The following is a 19,243-nucleotide window of genomic DNA, read 5'->3' on the forward strand; positions in this document are numbered from 1 at the left end:
AATCAAGTTGAGCGAACAGAGGCTGATAGATTCGCATGCAGGGAAGCATGTGGGGAAGTGCCTTGTAACCCTGAGGTCCGGAGAAGAGCTGCCAGATCTCCCTAGAGGAGATCAGAGTGAGAAGGTGAGGCTGCATGGAAGAGGAAAGAGATGGCCAGACACCGGCCTGCTGGAAGTGAGAACCCAGCCCGTATGGGTTCTCACTTTTAAATCCTTTCCAAGACTAGTACTTCTTAGTCTCTGAGAAAGAAAAGCACTGTGATTCGGGTTGAAAAATAAAGCATTTATTTTAGAAGTCAATTCAACGGGTAAAGAGAGAAGAAAACTCAATATTTTATTTGTATCTATTTGGAGAACAAAACCAAAGATCACACAGCCACACACAAATTACATGAAGCAACGAAAGATAAAATGTGATGGGGCCAGAGGAACGTGGGTGAGAAGGATCCAGGCCAGCAGTCTGGCTCCTCTTTCTACCCAAAACCATAAGTGGACTTCCACCCAGAGACACCCAAATAAGGGGGATGGAAAGAAGCAGAGTTAAATAAATAATAGGAAAAAACAATGCTAACAACAATAATAAAATCACAACGAGGTTAGACGTGTTGGAAGGAGTTGCATTCGATTCAGAGAAGTTACAATTACTTTTGAAAAGCCACCTCTACGCTGTGCTGGGAATCTGGCTGGAGCAGCGAGCTGGGGTCAGAGACTCCTCAGTCTGTCCGGAGCACTACCAATCCCCCTGGCTCTCCAGAAGGCAGTAATTATCCCCTCAAACACCATCAGATCAGGGAGAATGGACCAGAGCAGTCAGCTGCTGCTTGCCACCAGATGCGATCCCAGCATTTTCAGGTGCTGAATTAGGCCCATCTTTTCCGGGGCCCGAATTACCGCAGAGAACAGCTGGGACCTCGAAACTCCACGAACACTTTCCCTGAACCTAATCCATGCTACCTTAGAGAACTTACAACAAACCAAAGGATGAGACGGATAAAATTTAAGAGGGTAAAGGAGTATAAGGCTATCCTTTGGAAACATACATGTATTTTATATACTCTAAATAAATCTCCAGTACATGTTTGTGCCCCAGTTAGACTTTGTAATATTATTTATCACTGCCTTCCCATCCCTTCACCTTTTGTCTAATCGCGCTTAGCAAAGTGGCGCCTTCACCCCCAGAGTTGTGCGGCCGGGCCAACTCACTATCCCCTGTATGTGGGCTCCTGCCCTAAGGTCGCGCAGCCCAGCGCGCAAGGGCGATTTTCAGCACCAGGGACAGCGCTAGTCCCTCCAGGCCTACCCTTGACGGATTTTTCCTTAGCGCCGTAACTTTTCTGGTGGGAATAGAAAGGAAAGAAGAGAAAGAGAAGGCCGGGAGGCAACCAGGTGGGATAAAGGGGAAAGTCTGTGGCTTCGGGGGAGAGAGCCTGACCTGCCAGGAAACGTCTTGGTGTCCCCCATAACCGTTACCCCTCCCAACTCCGGGGGGTGGTGTACACTCAGCTCTCCCGGACCCGGACGCTGCGCCCCGCCGCAGTCAGTGGACAGCCGAGTACTTCATTCGTTTCTGTTTCTGTCTCTGGTTGCAAAACCAGACCCTCACCACGTTCTTTTTAAGGTCCAGTTTCTCGGCGATGGCCGCGATCTTCTCAGATGAGGGCCGCGGCTGGATGGCGAAGTAGGCCTCCAGTGAGCGCTTCTCTGGCGCCGCGATGGACGTGCGTTTGCGCTTCCGCTCACTGCCGTTGAAGAGCTCTGGCTTGCTGTTTTTCTCTCGATAGGCGGCCTCGGCTTCCTCCAGCCAGGCCTGAAGCACGGGCTTGAGCGCGATCATGTTGTTGTGTGAGAGAGTGAGAGACTCGAACCTGCAAATGGTGCTCTGGCTGAGCGAGCCTACGCCGGGGATCTTGAGGTTGGCTAGAGCCGCGCCCACGTCCGCCTGGGTCACCCCCAGCTTGATGCGCCGCTGCTTGAAGCGCTCGGCGAAGGCCTCGAGCTCTCGGGGGTCCGACTCCACGTCGCTGAGGCATGCGGGCATGGCGCTGTGAGGCGCCACGGCATGTGGGTGACTCATGCCCATGGCCTGGTGCAGGTGGCCCATGGCGCCCAGGTGGTGCGGGTGGATCTGCGCCGGCATCACCGAGTGCTCCGGGGCGCCCAAACCGCTCACGCTCAGCGTGGGAGAGATGTGCTCTAGCAGGTCGCCCTCGAGGCCCTGGTGCACGGCGTGGTGCGGGTGCGAGGTGAGCGCGGCCGGGTGGGATATGGGCACGGTGGACGAAGTGGACGTGCAGGGCACGCTGCTCATGGTATGGTAGGTGGCGTCGGGCTTGAACGGATGGTTCTTGCCGTGGGAGACGATATCCACCGCCGCCAGAGCTTCGGCGCGTGCCAGCAGGCTCTCATCAAAGCTTCCAAATATATTACCCTGCAGCTGCAAGCGAGAAGGCGCACAGCACGGTCAGTGGGGAATACTGTCAACTCAGGATTAAAACACATTTTCAAGCAACCGCGATGCCTCTCCTCAAAGCCCAGGTCATAAAAATTAATACGGAGACAGAGGCTCTGCTGGAACAGACGTGTGGATCAGAGAGACATGAATGAGAGAGAGAGCGCGCCGGGAGAGAGCGCGGGGGAGACAAGGAGAGGGGTTCAGACAGCAGCGATTGTTCTGGGCGACATGAAAAAAACATGAAGCTAGTGCCTGTCAAAAAATGTGCCTTAGAGCGGTAATTATGCTCCACTACGTACCTGCGGGGCTGGGAGACAGACTCGGCGCATGGCCTCGGAACCGGAGTGCAGGCTGGAGAATTTGGGTTCTTGAAGCACCGGGTGCATGCCGAAAGGCTGCTTGGCGTTCATGGCCATCATCTTCGCGCGCCTGGCAGGGAGGCAGCGAGGGACATGGATCAGGCTCGTCTCGCTCGCTCGCCGCGCTTCAAGTGAGCGCTGCTCAGCGCCCGCGCTCCCCTCGCCCTCTCGCTCGCTGCCTCCCCTCTCCCCCACCTGCTTCTTCACTCATCTTACAAGCAGCCTGCCAGGAAGGGCCCGGGCGCGCGCAGGCGTGCTCACGCGCCCGGGACTCGCAGGGGCGGCCCGGGAGGCGAGGCCAGGCAGCCGCTCTAGGCGCGCCTCTGTGCGCCCGCCACGGCCGCCCCCGCCACAGCATTTATACCCGGGCAGGGCCTGGCCTCTCCCGGCCGCCCCGCCCCGCCTGGCTCCAGCGCGGCAGGCCTTCCGGATTCTTTCTTCTTCTTCATGGACTTGTTTCCCCCCAAAGTCTCAAACCTCTCTGTCCTGTTCCAACTCGCACAGCCCAGATCGAAGGACAGCCCCGGGCTGAGCGGGGCCAGGAAGCTGACCCTACTACACACACACACACACACACACTCCTTGTCGGCCAGGCTGCCGCCAAACTGCCCATTTCCAGGGCGCTCCTGGCCCCACGCCCGAGCGGTCCACCAGTGTCCGGCCCGCGGCTCAGCGAAGAGGCGCCTCCAAGCACCCAGACGGGCTCCAGGGAGGTTGAGGGGCTGCCAGAACGAGCCCCAGGTGACCTCAATCGCCTGGCGGGTGGAAATGGGGGAAGTAGCTGCCTGCCGGGTCCTGGAGGCCTGAGGCTTCCTCCCCACGCTCGCAGTTCTTGCTTGCCTTCGCTAGAAAAAGATAACTTGGTCCTCACCCCCCCCCCCCATCCCCAACCCGCCAGTCTAAAGAAGTTTACTGAGTACTGTTTAGTAACATTTCAGGACTGCCCACGCCCGCCTTCGGAGTCAGTCAGTACACTTCTGCTGGGCTGCCAACGCTTACAAGCCCCGTTCCCCCAGAACAATAGCTGCCATTTTTGAGCTCCTAATACGTGCTAGGTTGTTTAGAGACTTAGCTCGAGGTATCCTCACATCCTACGGAGTCGGTACTGTTACTCTGTTTTAAAGTTGAGGAAAACGAGGGTCAGAGAGGTTAAGTGAGTCGCCCAAGACAACAGAGCTGGTTGGGAGCAGAGCCATTCACTCACTCTTCCGTTATCCATTCCACGAATATTTACTGATGGCCTACTGTGTGCTAGGCGCCACGTCTGACTTCCCAGGCTCTTCATAATTCTGCACTTTGTCGTCCTCTCGAAGTTTCGGGGACCGGAGTGCCCCGCCCCCGCCTCCCCTCTGCTCTGATCCCCTCGCCTTCCCTCTCCTTCCCCCGCGCTAGTAAACATTGTGAATAATGGATGGGGAGTCCTGGTACCGCGGCAGCGCCGCCCTCCGGGGTTCGGAGCGGAGCCCTGGGCGCCCAGCTGAGCCCACCTCGCCTCCGACGCCGATCCCGCCTCCGGCCCAGAGCGGCCTTTGTGTTTCAGAGTTTTCACAAGCCTGCGGGCTAGGCCTTGCGCGCCGCGCCCGCGGGTGTGGGCCGAGTTTCCCAGACGTGAACATGGTGGTTGGGCGTGGAGGGGCCAGCCGTTGGCCTAAGAGGAAATCCTGCCTAGGTCTGGGCTCCCCACACGCGGGTCCTGCCAATCTCTTCTCTGCATCGCACGCAGCCAGCCCCCTTGCTTGGTTCCTGTCCATCTTCTGTCCTCTAACCGGGGAAGAAGACTCAGCACAGGGGCCAGAGACCAAGGGCCGCCCTCTAAACCTCTCCGATCCTCGGTTTCCTTGACTGTAAAATGGCAGCTGCCCTACTGTTTGCCTTCTTGGGTTCTGGTGAAGGAGTTTGGAACTACAGGAGAAAGGAAAGCATTGAGCATGGTACCTAGTGCTCAGCAAACCTCACAACCTGATGCTTGGGGCGCAGGCTTTGCCCTCAGATTCAGCATGCATCTCTGCCTCTTGCTGACAGAGAGGCCACCAGCCGTCTCATACCTTATTGTACTGTAGTCTCCTTATATGTCAAATGGAGAAATCATTTTTCCTCCACTGAGTGCTGTGAACAATGCACTGAAATAAGCAGTTGGCACAGTGCTTGGCACATTGAAATCAGGAAATAAATCTTTGTTCCTCTCTTCTTCCTCTCTCGCCTTAAAGATAAAGCATTTGGGAGCCAGAGTGGCCTGAGTAATCTCCCTGGAGAATGGTTGGTCTGAAGTTACAAACTCGTTCTCTGCTGTCCTTCCTTTATTCAACACCTGCTTTGTGCCAGACTCCATGCAGAGGACCAGGACACAGATGTGAATCAGACCGCATCCCTGCCCTCACAGAGTCACCATTCTGAAATCCACTGAAGGAAATGGGCTGCAAGCTTGCTCTGCGGTGGAGACAATGTAGATTCAGGACACAGAGCAAGGCTGGTGGGATTCTTGAAACACAGAATGCACACCAGAACCGTGGGCCTTAGGAGGGCTGGGATTTAGACAGCATTCTAATATTGGGCTTTATGTGACCCTGGCTGGGCTTCAGTTTACCCACAAGAAGAGGGCTGGCCTAGATGATATGTACTTGCAGCTCTAGCCAAATACTACCATTCTGGTTAATTTACATGAAACACATTTGGGGGCGCTTGGGTGGCTCAGTTGGTTAGGTGGGCCGACTCGTGGTTTGGGCTCAGGTCATGATCTCAGGGTCCTGGGATGAAGCCCAGCCCAGTGCATTGGGATCCATGTTCGGCAGGAAGTCTGCTTGTGGATTCTCTCTCTCTCTCTTCCCCCCTCCCTCTGCCCCTCCCTCCCCTCCTGTTCTGTCTCTCTCTAAAATAAATAAATCTTTTTTTTTTAATGAAACACATTTTGAGTAAGTCAAGAGCTTCTTTCCAAGGACGTGTAAATTCCCAGAAGCTGAATGCAGCATTATTTTATCACTTCACCAGAATTTAGAATCACTCATTCTTGTTCTCTGCCCAGTGCAGGAAGGCAAAAGGGGGAAAGAAACGTGGGGATGGTGGATCTTCCAGGGAGAAAAATGTGTAACTTGTCTTGACCACATGGTGCCCTGAGACCAACACTCACTTCATCATACCCTAGTTGTCTATGAAGCTGAACCCCCAGAAACAGAAGGACAGGCCCATCCACATCCATCCTTCTCCACTTTGTGCCCTCAGGGGCCTGGGAGACACTTGCCACGGTCGAGGTCAGGCAGGGGTCAGAGCCAGAGCAAGGCTAACTGGCCCCCTTAGGCCTCCAGTGCTGAACTTCAGCTCCAGCCCCTGTTCTAGCATCCGCGGGCATTAGGATCACAAATCAAAAACCACTCTTGCATCAGGTGAGCTGTGTTCCCTGGGTTTACCTCATCCTTCCCCCTCAAGAAGGTCTACTCACAGCCCCACACAGCCAGCAGTAAGGTGACACCCATCCTTCGCGACCAGTCTTTCTGAGAAGGCCCTGGAGAGAGAGGAGATGAAGTAAACACCACACAGGAAAGAATGAGAAGGAGAACCATGAACACTCTATACTTTATAGGATTTGCAAACTTGAATTCTGTCCGAAAGCAAGTCCAGGAAAGTAAACTGGTTGGGTGTATAAAGGGGAAGATGGGGAAGGAGGTAAACTGGAGAGCAAATGCCCCATCCTCATCCCCGTGGCATTAAATTACAATTAAAATGCACACGCACATGCCCCCCCACACACACACAATCCCACATAACAAGATCTGTCTGAGAGTCCAAGTAGGGACCACAGGATCATTTATGGAAGTGACACTAAAGGGGGCACTTTCTTTTTTCTGCGATCATTTCAGAATGCCTACTGACAGCTGGGTCTTGTCATAGGTTCTGCAGGTATAGAGTGCACTGCTTTAAGAGCTCAGAGTCTGGTGGGAACATAAAATTGCCACAGGTAACTCTAAATCAGAACGCAAAGCACTATGTCCCCCAGAAGGATTAGCCCTGGGAGGGGGGGTTGCTGGGGCAGATGGGCAAAGGTGTTTTCCTGTGGGCCAGTGGTTTTCAACTTTAGCATGAGCAGGAATCATCTGCAGCCCCTTAAAATACAGCATCCGAGGACCACACGCAGAGATTCTGACCACGAGGACTGAGTATTTCCTAACAGACATTCGTGATTTGCGTGCAGGTGACCTGGGACCCTCAACTTGAAAACCTTGCTCTGGAAACTTGTTATCTGACGTTACTTTTTTTTTTTTTAAGCCCTGACCTAACTATGTAAGTTTTGCTAAGACTCAAAGAGATCGTTTCTCTTCTTGGAGTCTTTCATGTCTTCCTCTATTATCTGTTGGTAAGAACATGATGTTTTATCATCTCAGCTTCTTGAAGGACCCTGAGACTTACCTGTCCCCATGTCTCCAGTGCCTGCATCTACAGGCCAGGCACCATATGGGAGCTTAATATAACAATTTGCATGGAATGAATGAACGCATGAATAATATCCTCCCCAAGATTCTGGCAGTAGGATGATGGTGACAGCAAGAAAAACCAGTTATGGACTGCCAGGCTCCGGGCTATGTGCTTTAGAAAAGAATTATAGCTGGATCTCCACATCAAGACTTCGAGATTGATATTATTTCTCCATTTTCCGGATGAGAAAACTGAGGCATAGAGAGACTGAGTTCTCCAAGGCATTGGAGACATGTAAGCCTGGTAGGGTGGGCATTGGAACCCAGGTTTTTCTAACCTCTGAGCCGATGCTTTTAACTAACCGTCCTGGGCCGACACCAGTTTCCCCATCCTCCAAGCCCAGAGGCTAAGCCTGGGAGGATGAGCCGGGTTTACTTCTCTCCCAGAAGGGAGGCGGCCTCTACTCCAGAGGCACAGAGGCTGGCCCCGCTCCAGGCACGCTTCCGGCAGGGGCCACCTGCAGAAGCAGGAGCTCCCCGGTCCCACCTCCGTCCCTGGCCGAGCTCCACCTCGGGGGAGATGGGGAGGAGGAAGAGGGGTGGGATGGAAGATGGCCCGATAGGACGGCCGGCCTGAACTCAAGATGCCATCGCGGGGAGGCAGCTGGCGGGGCTGCCGGGCCAGGTGTTCGCAGCCGCCCGCCTCGCCTTCCTCTCTCTTTCTCTCGTCTCCTTTCACGAACTTCTCACATGTACCCGCCGCCTGCGCAGCTGCTGCCGGCCTCGCCTGTCGGCCGCTCGCCTCGCATTGTCTGCGCGGGCTCAGACAATCCGAGACGCCCAGAGGGACTGGGGAGCCCGAGGCCGGGCACTCCTGAGGGGTCGGCACGCGCCAGCCCTCCCCCTGCCCGGCGTCCCCGCCCACTGAGCTCTGGCCCTCCCGCGGGAGGGCTCCTGGCAAGTCCCTGACTCCTTATGGCCTCACTTTCCTCACCTGAAAAATGAGGGGACCAAGCCAGGGAACTCCTAGAGCCCTTCTCCATCATGCATTCTTTCACTGAATACATTTACTGAGCATCTACTGTGCGGCAGTCACGATGTTAGCAGATAGGATTCAGCTACAACCAAGACAGCCCCCTACTCCCTCCCACTTGGCCCTTACCCCTCTAGAGCCGGCAGAGGATTGGAGGTCTCCTTCCAGTAGCTGTGTAGGAACGCTTTCCTGCGGCCCAAAACGGACGAGAGAGGCCCCAAGTTTTCTGGGTTTAGTCTATGAGGATTTCAAGGACAACCAGGCAGTGGTTTGGATCTAACACGGTAGTGCCCAGGACACTCTTCCTTATAACTTCCCACAGGCATGGGGCGCCTGGGTGGCTCAATGGGTTAAGCGCCTGCCTTCTGCTCAGATCATGATCCCAGGTTCCTGGGATGGAGCCCCACGTAGGGCACTCTGCTCAGCGGGGAGCTTGCTTCTCCCTCTCCCTCTACTGTTGCCCCTGCTTGTGTTCTCTCTCTCTCTCTGTCAAGTGAATAAATAAAATCGTAAAAAAAAAAAAAAAAAACCAAAAAAACTTCCCACAGTCAGCACTTGGCTTTTTCATCCCCCCCGACCCCCAAGTCGGTCCTGTTGTGTCATCATTTTTGAGCTCTAGACTTTAGAATATCGCTGTCCTCAGCAGCATGGCCAGCTCTGTGCTTGTCCTCGAGAATCTGAACTCAATAATCACATGGTCCTGTTCCTGGCCCATGAAGACTGGTTTTGCCTTTCTCTTCTCCAGTTCATAGGCATCTTTCGAGTTCAAAGTCATAAAGTCAATCCCCAGGTCACCCAGTTGGTTGTCACCTCTTCCCTGACCAAAGGATTAGGCCGTTTCTCTTACCCAGTCAGCTTGGTTGTGAAGAGGCTGCAAGGGAAAAGGTCTGGATTCAAACAAGTAGCTAACCTGCTCTACAACTCTGGACAAGTCACTCATGGGCTCTGGGCCCCTGGTTACTCAGGACGGCAAGAGTGTTGGTGAGACAGGATCCCATGGGTCCTTTCAGTGTGGATATGTCAAAGTTCTATGTGTGGATCTTGGAAAGATGGTACAGGTCAAATCCATCACCATAAATGGAAACCAAGTTCTAATGGTTCTGCAGGTTGCTCTGCAAACCAAGCAGGAAGCTTTGTTGTTTCATGCATTCATCAAATGCTCGCCAAGCACTTCCTCTGTGCTGGGCACATGCTAGGTCTGGAGATACAATGATAAACAAGGGCTACATGGCCCCTGCTTTAAAAGCTTAGAGTCTGGCTGTTGTCTTATTCATTCCTCACAATAACTCCCCAGAAGTGAATTATCCTTCCGCCTTTTCTTTATGGATGAGGCAACTGAGTCTCAGAGAGGTAAAGTAATTTGTCTGCCAACGCACAGCTCATTGTTTCCTGAGCTCTTACTCTGTCTTCCTGGCTGTGTGCATTACGTCAGTTCATCCTAACAGCCACCCTACCTAGGATGTAGGTACTGTTACTATCTGTTTCACGGAGAGGACTGCTGAGGGCTCAGAGAAGTTGTGTTCCTGGAAGCCACATGGGAATAAGCCACAGGGTTAGGATTTGAACTCAGGTCTGCTGCCCTAAACCGTGGGCTTTCCCACCCATACCGGGAAGCCTCCAGGAAAGGGAGTGAAACTTCCTGCAACTTGTTCACTTGCCCTGCAGTCCTCTGGATGAAACAAAGAGCAGCAGAACCATTAACCAGTCTCTGTAAATTAACAAGAAGAAGGAGAGGAAAGTGAGGAGGAGGAGTGGGGGAACGAAGAGGCAGTGGAGAAGGAGGAGAAGGAGGAGGAGAAGGAGAAGGAGAAAGAAACATAGCAAAGAAAAAGAAAAAGGGAAAACAAGCAAAGGCTTTGCTCCCATCAGGGGGGAAATCGGCATCTTGTCGCCTAGCTCCATGCCCTGATTTATGATAAAAAATTTAGAGGAAATCATTTATATTTTAAAGGATCTAAATAGCTGCATGAAAGTTTTATCTAAAGTGCCACTGTATTTATAGGCAGTTCTTCCATGCTGGAGGTAATTAATAGATGTATAAATCGCAGGGCTCCAAGCTCCCCTGCCTGGCAGGGCTGGATGGCGGCGCAGGCCTTGGCACTTGGGGACAGAGGGGGGAGGGGGTGGCAGCAGCAGAGACACCTGCACCATCCCCACCTCCCACTGGCCGGCTGCCCTTGGGGAAGCCTTTGCTGGGACCCCAGAGCTAATTCCCCCAGGACGAGGGGATGCAGCTCCAAAGTGGAAGTTGAGCTGCAGTTCTCAGCTGCCCAACTTCTAGTCCCCTTCAAGAGTTTGTCACTAGAGAGCTCTAGAGGAGGCCCTCCTTCCCTCTTTCCTGCCCCCAAGCCAGCGCCAGGGAATTTTCGGGCTGTGCTCTGGCGGGTTTATAACTCCGGGAGGTCTTGGTAAGTGAAGTCCTGGGCTCCCTCACTCCCCCACCCCAACTTTAGCCCAAGTCCCATTCTCTCTCTGTGCCCCCCCTGCTCAAGATGCCAGGCGCTTGTTTTGTTTTGGAAAAGGAAGCCAGTTGTGAGAGGCTGACAGCTCTGGGCTTACTTTAATTAAGGCTATGAAATATTGATGGTTTTGGCTCTCTCTGTGGCCACCACACCTTACAAGCTGGGAGAGAAGCCCAGGGATGAACAAGTTAAGGTAAGCCAGATGGTTTCCCTTCAGAAACGCCCTTCAGACCCACAGAAGTGTCACAGCCTGAGATCGTCTCTGAGCCTACATAATTGATGGGTCCTCTGAATGTGAAAGAGAAAAAAATCCACCAAACTGGAAAGAAACAGTGATGACTCATTCGGGGTTGAGGAGAGGCTGTGCCTTCGTACTGGGCTGAGGGTGGATAGGCTGGGGGTAAACAGCAGCTACCTTGGCCCTTTTCTTTCATTGGGTTCCTTCCAGCTGGGCCATATTGAGCCACTTTCTGTCAGGATGTAGGGCAGAAAGAACCTTCCCCATCTAAACACCCTCCTTTATCTTCCCTGGGGGACTAAGAGCAGGTATTCCTCCATAAGAAGAAACTATCCATCTCCCTTTTTATTTTATTTTTATTTTTTAAATGTTTTTTTCAAAGATTTTATTTATTTATTCATGAGAGGCAGAGGCAGAGGGAGAAGCAGGCTCCCCGCGGAGCAGGGAGCCCGATGGGGGACTCGATCCCAGGACCGCCGACTTGATCCCAGGACCGCGGGAACTGGGATCGAGTCCCTGGGCTGAAGGCAGACACTTTAACGACCGAGCCACCCAGGCACCTTATTTCTTAAAGGTTTTTATTTAAGTAATCTCTCCACCCTGTGCAGGACTCGAACTCACGACCCTGAGATCAAGAGTCACACGCTCTTCCAACTGAGCCTCCAAGCACCCCTATCCATCTTCCTTTTTAAAGTCCTTTAATTTCCTGTGCTCTGATAAAGTACCACCAAAAGTGGGTTCAAAAGAAACTCACACAGTCACCTCTTTATTCCACCATTAAGTTTGAGCTGGAGGATGAATGTGTGTCTGTGTTTTTTTGCCAGTCATGTGGCTCTAAACAACACTACAAAAGAGTTGCCATCCTGGCACATCAAGATGTTTTGACCTAGTGGATTCATGCACTTATGGGAGTTGGAGGGGAGTGTGTTGGTGCTGTTTGTGGTGGTGGTAGTGGTGGTGGGGGAGACTCGGTCTTCCAAGACCCATGTCTTCTGTGTGCGTGAACAGGGGTGAAACATTATTTTTGACATAGGATGACCTTGCCATTGACACATTTTACTACATCAGTCCAGAAGTGTGTGATAGACAGTTGCTTCTCTTTACTAAAATTCTTTACAAACAAAATACTATAAATATATTCTGCCCCATTCCATTTCTTCCCATGTATATTTATCCATAATTTATTATATTTCTCAAACAATGTTTTTCTAATATAACAAAAAGGACAATGAAGATCTAGCTCTATCCCTGGGTTCAGTATCCAAGTTCTAGTAGATCAGAAATACAGAAAACTTGTAAGCTCTTATCTCCTATTTCCCCAGACATTTTTCTCTCTGTGAGAATGATAGTTCATCTATTTCTTCTGCTCTTGCATCCTACTTCCTGAACAGGGGGAGAATTTTCCATGCATTTGCAACTGAGTCTTTCTGAATTCAAACAAAATCAGGTCTAGTGGTAAATAGAAGGATCTGGAAGTGAACATCATATTCCAAAGAGCTGTATACATCACAATACAGTAGGTGGTACTGTATTAGATTTCACTTCACATTTATAACCTCCTTTTTCTCCAAAGAGCGTGTTGCACACAACTGGCCAGTTTCAGTGCAGTAAGAAATGACTGCATCCTTTGTGAATGAGCGGTAAGCTTTTGATAACTGCTATCAGTGTGCAGAGTGGCTGTGTGATCGGGAATGGACAGAGGGCTTAGGGAGGCAGGGAAGCTTCCTCTGAGTTGCTATGAGCTGAATGAGAAGAAGGAACTCGCATGTGACAATCTCTGAGAAGAGTTTGCCAAGGAAGGGTAAGTGCGGCACCCCAGGCTGGGAAAGAGTTTGTGTGTTCAAAGACCAGGAAGAAGGACACGCTGCTGGGGCCAGTGCACAAAGGAGAGGAAAGGGATGAGTTTGGAGGGGTGAGGGGATTATAAATAAGACCTTATAAACCACGGTAAGAAACTAGTGTTTTGTTCCAAGAGCTGTGGAAAGTTTTAAGCAGGAGAGTAATAAGCATTTTGATAAAAGTCTCCTAAAAGGGAACACAACCTAGCAGGCACACAGCAGGGAGGTCTTCCAGAAAAAAAGTGGTACTCTTGCTGTTCCCTCTGCCTGGAATGCTCTTCCTGCAGACAGTCACGTGGCTCACTTGCACACTGCCTTCAGGTGTCAGCTCAAATGTCATCTCAGCGAAGCCTTCCCAGTCCCTCTATTTACCATTTCAGCTACCTCACCCCTCCTGCATTGTCTCTGCCCTTCTCTGCTGTCTCCATAGCACTCATTATCTTAGAAACTTCATAGTCGTATTTGATTTTCTTATTAGTTTGTTGTTCATTTTGCTAATAGAATGTAGGTTTGTTGAAGGCGGGGGCTTGGCTTTAGTCACTCCCATTTACCTACTGTCACAAACACTGCCTAGAGCTTAAGAAATTTGCATGGAGGGGCGCCTGGGTGGCTCAGTTGGTTGAGCGACTGCCTTCAGCTCAGGTCATGATCCTGGAGTCCCGGGATCGAGTCCCGCATCGGGCTCCCTGCTCAGCAGGGAGTCTGCTTCTCCCTCTGACCCTCCCCCCTCTCATGTGCTCTCTCTCTCTCTCTCATTCTTTCTCTCAAATAAATAAATAAAATCTTTAAAAAAAAAAAAGAAATTTGCATGGAATCAATGAACTCACCTGAGCTGAGTTTTGACAACGTCTGGTGTAAAAGAATGACACCACCTGTGCCATTGGTGAGGCGTATATTTGGGTCCTCTCACTCAGGCACCCATGACCAACGGGAGGCCATAGGGTTCTTTGTCACCTTGGAAGGTATGAACAGTAAGTAGCCCACATGGGCATCAACCTCGCCTCAGACTGTGCTCCCCGTCATTCTGCTCATCATGTCAAGCCCATTTCCATCTCAGAATCCTTGTCTTCATGTTCCTCTACCTGGAACCTTATCCCCCGATTCCTTCCCCTGGCCAACTCCCCCTTGTCTGTCATTCAGTTCACATGCCACCTCATCAGAGAGGACTTCCCTGGCCTTCCCTGACTACTCAATCAAAATTACCTCCCTATACCCCATCCCCCCACTGGTCACTTTCTACCCCATTACTCCATTCTTGTTTTGCAACCTAGCACTTAGCACGATCTGAAAATTACTTCTCCCTTTACTTGTTTATGTGTTCATTACCCATGTGCTTTCGCTAGAACATAAGCTCCATGAAAGCAGACAAGGCCAACCTTGTATTTCATGGACTCTTCAGTGCCTGGCATACAGGGAGGTGCTCCAAACGTGTGTTGAATGGATGCATAAATGAATAAATAAGTCAGACAAGCTAAGGTTGGCCCAGAGCTGCATGGTGAGTGATTGGCATTGCCCAAAAAACCCAATTCCCAGTTCCCTCCTCCCCTTTAGACGACATTACCTTCCCAATGTATGTGGGAAAAGATAGCTGAAAAGATATACAAGAAGAGCTGAAACTTGTCTAAGCCCAAACTGAAGGGGAAATGTTGAGCTCTTGTGGAGGAAAGAGAAAGCATGTCCCAGCTTTGGGAGGATCATTGCTTCCATTGTTCATCTGAGCCTTTGGGTCAATAAAGCAGATTTCTGACATCATAAAGCCAATTAAGACAAAAAAAAAAAACACCACCACATACACAAAACTTGACACTGGCTATGGCATGACTGTTCCATTGTACAATCTGATCGAGGAAATGTATCTAGGATTACCCAGACAGTCAATTATTCATGAGCTAAACGTCCAGGCATCAATTACCCGGCTTGATGCTCTTATTCATTAAGGAGATTGAACAGCCCAACTTAACAAAGCAGGAGAAAGTTGCTAAGTAACAGAAGTTACCTGACCAGCCCGCAACACTGCAACTTCCACAATATGAGTCTTTTCATGGCAAGAGGGCCCAAGGATCACCAGCACCAGAGATCAAGTGGTAAGCCCCAGTGGGGCTAGCTTCAGCTTCGGCAAAGGGAAGGGAGCTCAGGGCATGTGGGCTTGATTTAGACAGCAGGAGCAATGTACAAGATATAAGCTAAGTTCCCTTTACCAAATGAACAGGATATTTGCCAATAAGAATATTTCACAACACATATCAGTTAACATTTTAGTTGAAAGTCAAAGATGCCTCTCTAGTATATAATTGAGCAAAGGTAGACTGCAAGTGTAACAACAATTCCCCTGGGTGCTACAAATTCTTAGAATTTTTCTTCAGGCATCCATCTGAGAGTGAGTCTAAAAATCATTCTAAGGATAAGAAAAGAAAATTTATAAATAAGATACAAAAGTTTCTATAGAGGACACAGAGCTTTATATAACCAGCATAATTAACTTTCTCCTTATAAAAACTTGTTCCACTACAGATAAAACTGTAGTTCCCTTGGCTACTACTTCTAGTACTTGTCTGTATTACTTTTACAATAAAAAAAAAGACCCATGTATTCTCAGATTTGAACATACAGATCTTGAGGGAAGGAGTTTCTGTTTGGGGCTTCAAGGGAATATAGCAGTTGACACAGGGTTTTCCAAAAATGGGGGTGCATTACCAATTCCAGTGTATTGTTTTGGGACATAGTGTGATGTAGGCAAGACCAGTTACATAGTCTGCAGGACCCAGCGCAAAATGAAAATGTAGATCCCCTTTCTCAAAAATTAAGAATTTCAAGATGGCGGGGGCACCTGGGTGGCTCAGCCGGTTAAGCGACCGACTCTTGAAGTCATGATCTCAGCATCGTGGGATCAAGCCCTGCATCGGGCTCCAAGCTTGGTGGGGAATCTGCTTGAGAGTCTCTCTCCCTCTCTCTCTGTCCCTCCCACCCTCCTCTCTCAAAAATAAATAAATATTAAAAAAAAAAAAAAGAATTTCAAGATGGCAACAACAGAGTGTTAAACCAAGCACGGGGCCGTTCTCAGTGCAGAGCCCTGTGCCGCCTCCCAGGTCGTACACTCATCAAACTGGCCCTGGGTTGCTGAGTTAAGAGCACAGGCCTCCCTGTGAGACAGACTCCAGTGTGAGCCCTGATTTCACCTTTACTAGCTGAAAGGCCTTGATGAGTCTTCATTTTCTCAGAGATAATAATAGGAGCAAGATGAGGATGAAGTGAGACCACGCCTGGCACATGCCAACCACTCCATAGGGAATAATTACCTTTAATGCTGTGGAAATATTAATGACAAGTTAGTGACAATGGAGCAATGCTCCTGGCCCTGCTGGTAAGTGTCTGCACGGGGTGACTTGATTCACACGCGTGAGCTCCAAAACAGGGCAAGCCAGGACTGACCGACACTGCCCTTCTCTCTGCACTTGGGTATCACCTGGTCCAGTTCAGTGGAATTCCTTTCTTCCCACAGCTATTAGCACCTGAGAAGGGCCTGATTTGGGTTGATGTGAATATTTCATGTGAGGTGAGGCTGTTGCAAGTTTGATAACTGAGGTTCATTCTGAGCCAACATAATCTGGCTCGTTCATTCATTCATGAAATACTTCAATGGTCATTCGCTGGCACTGGGGAAGCAGATAAATCATAGGCAGTTTCCATCCTGGAAAATACTGCCACAGCCCTTTGAGGGACTGACTTGTTTTCATCTTTTTAGGTCTCAGCTCAAATATCAGCTCCTCAGACAGACCTTCCTCTCTGCCCTCCCTAAAGAAGATTGCCAATGACTGTCTCATTACCCCATTCATTGCCTTCATAGATCTTGTTGACTTATTTGTCAGCAACAGAGCTGGTATCTTGTTCATTCTGTATCTCTATAACACAGAGAAAGTCCTGGCTTACAGTAGGAACACAGTCAATATTTTTCAATAAATTAGTGAATAAAGGAGTAGAGGAATTGGATGGTGCCGTGGGAACACAGTGCAGGAACACAGCATTCTGCCTGAAATTGTTGCCGATAGCCTCCCAGAGGAGGTGCCATTTCAGATGAGTCTTAAGAGATGGAAAGGAGTCTGACAGGCAAACAAAGGTGGGTGGATGTTCTAGACTGTGCAAAAGTCTAGAGGCCCAAGAGAGGTCAGGGACTGCAGATGTTTTATTGGAGCTGAAGGTAGGGTGCCGGTCACAGGAGGGCAGGAATTCGGCCCAGAAGCTCAAGTGGGAAGCAGATCACTGAAAGCATTAGATGGACCTCCTTCTAAGGAAGCTGAGTTTTACACTGGAGGCAGTCAAGCAAACTCCATTTATCTGCCTGCTCAGTGGCCAGCACCGAACCAAGTGTAATGGGTACAGCAGTGAATAAAACATACACAGTCCCTGACCTCAGGGAGCTTACCCTCTGGCAGGGAAGACAGACGTGATATAAATACAAAGTGCTTTATCACTCCATCATTAAACAAAGACTACTAAAAGCACTGTGATCAAATATTAGAGGGTGGGGCAAGAACCCATAACAAGGATATCTGACCTGGGTTAGGGATTGGAGAAGCCTACCTTTTTTTTTTTAAATATTTTATTCATTTATTTGAGAGAGAAAGAGAGAGAGCACTCAAGCCCGAGCAGGGGGGAGGGACAGAGGGAGAAGCAGACTCCCCAATTAGCAGGGAGCCCAATGCAGGACTCGATCCCAGGACCCTAGGATCATGACCTGAGCCGAAGGCAGATGCTTAACCAACTGAGGCACCCAGGCGCCCCAAGTGTCCAACTCTTGATCTCAGCTCAGGTCTTGATCTCAGGCTTATGTTTTCAAGCCCCACATGGGCTCCATGCTGGGTGTGGAGCCTACTTAAAAAAAGAGAGAGATTATAACACCTGTGCTTTAAGACAGTACAGGAAATGGAAGTACGTATGGGGTACCAATTATATCACACATTGCAAAGTAAATAAGCAAAGCCCACAAACGTTTTTATTAGGTCAAAAACCTTCCCCAAGGGGCGCCTGGGTGGCTCAGTCGTTGAGCGTCTGCCTTCGGCTCAGGTCATGATCCCAGGGTCCTGGGATCGAGCCCTGCATCGGGCTCCCTGCTCAGCGGGAAGCCTGCTTCTCCCTCTCCCACTCCCCCTGCTTGTGTCCCTCTCTCGCTGTGTCTCTCTCTGTCAAATAAATAAATAAAATCTTTAAAAAAAAAAAAAAAAACTTTCCCCAATCCTGTAATTTCTTCTCAGAGATTCTGTATATAAAACAAGAAGTAAGTAAAGGAAACTAGGACTCTTTAGTGACTGGCTGGACTTCTTGCAAATTTGGTTTATCTTTATTTGGGAAGGAGGTAACCAAAATGAAAAGCAATCCAGAGAAGGCAGAAGGAGCTAGAACCTCACATTCTCACCAACAGTGCCAAAGTCCAGGCGCCAGGGGAACAGCACCGTGATCGATGGCTAAGTGCATGGGGATGGCTGGTCTTCTGCCCCATTGTAAATGGCTTTCAGCGGTACCCCTTTGAAAGGACTCCTGGACTTGCGTGCATCTCTGGGCTCTGCAATCAAGGTCAAAGTTGATATAGGGTGGAAGAATGGGCTTCCTTGTTTGAGAATATTTTTCATGAGCCCGTGGTGGGTCTCTACGGCCGTTCTTAAAATAGCCAGGGAGGAGTAACTGGACTGGCAGCCAGTTATTGATCATTCAGCAGAGTACTAGCAGCTGTCACCAGGCCAGAGGAACAGAGAGACCGTGCACCTGCCCTCTCCTGGCAGAACACATTTCCCCAAATCCTTATCACAGACGCAGAACTAAAAGCTATACCTGATTTAGTACCTCAGCAGCACAGTATCTGATAATATCCTCTGATAAATGGAGATAAATAGTGTTTGGAAGGTGGACAGTGCTTTCTAGATTGACAGCCCAATTCTAGGAGACACAAAGGCATCAAGCCGTCATCTGAAGTGAAAGTCTATAAAACCATCGGTAGTGGAGGCTCTTTTCCATCCCAGACATGTTTCTATGGGCCCATTCAATTGCTAAATCCATCCATCCATCTATCCATCCATCAAAACATGGTTCAATGTCTATCTGTGTCAGGTTCCATTTCAGGTTATGAGATATGAAAATGACTGGGATTCGGGCCTGGAGGAGCACACAATCGATGTTGACCACAACCCCGCTGGAAATAGGACCTGGCACTAGAGTTCTTAGGAAAAAATTCTCCCTCCAGCTGTGATATGCCAAGTGAATGAGATGATGGGATCAATGGTGAAGGCCCAGATAGTCTTGTCCAGGAATGGCCAATACGTTTGTTATATCCTTGTGTCACTCGTAGTCAACTGGTGATGGCTGTCTGGAACTCTGTGTAAGAATAACTGGGATGGTAAGTTCAGGTGGCGGGAAAGAATACTGAGGTTGATTAGTGATGTCTGTTGCAAGTGAAGAATGGGGGAGTG

At 50.0% G+C, this 19,243-nt stretch overlaps 1 protein-coding gene across 2 annotated transcripts; it reads right to left on the reverse strand.

Annotated features, from left to right (window-relative positions):
* Window positions 1–268: 268 nt before the first annotated feature.
* On the reverse strand, window positions 269–14,930 carry POU4F3 (POU class 4 homeobox 3). 2 transcript variants are annotated; one of them, XM_036070018.2, is made up of 4 exons: window positions 14,782–14,930; window positions 6,245–6,307; window positions 2,752–2,881; window positions 269–2,434 (listed from the first exon to the last, which is right to left on the reverse strand). In XM_036070018.2, exons 1-4 carry the CDS (start codon window positions 14,826–14,828, stop codon window positions 1,538–1,540), a joined length of 1,137 nt encoding a protein of 378 aa, XP_035925911.1. In that variant the 5' UTR covers window positions 14,829–14,930; the 3' UTR covers window positions 269–1,537. The 2 variants fall into 2 exon arrangements, with proteins under 2 accessions (XP_035925911.1, XP_077923467.1); XM_078067341.1 differs by lacking the exon at window positions 14,782–14,930 and adding an exon at window positions 13,613–13,816.
* Between the last annotated feature and the right edge of the window lie 4,313 nt (window positions 14,931–19,243).

This window comes from Halichoerus grypus, chromosome 2 (assembly GCF_964656455.1).
Source record: "Halichoerus grypus chromosome 2, mHalGry1.hap1.1, whole genome shotgun sequence".
NCBI classification, from domain to species: domain Eukaryota; kingdom Metazoa; phylum Chordata; class Mammalia; order Carnivora; family Phocidae; genus Halichoerus; species Halichoerus grypus.

Bases quoted from the DNA above. Each gene is read 5' to 3' on its own strand.
- POU4F3 (XM_036070018.2), bottom strand. From the start codon at position 14,828: ATGAAAAGACTCATATTGTGGAAGTTGCAGTGTTGCGGGCTGGTCAG. The intron at 6,308-14,781 runs GTAACTTCTGTT...CTCTCTCTCCAG, and splicing joins CAGTGTTGCGGGCTGGTCAG to GGCCTTCTCAGAAAGACTGG. The intron at 2,435-2,751 runs GTACGTAGTGGA...TCTCGCTTGCAG, and splicing joins TCTGTCTCCCAGCCCCGCAG to CTGCAGGGTAATATATTTGG.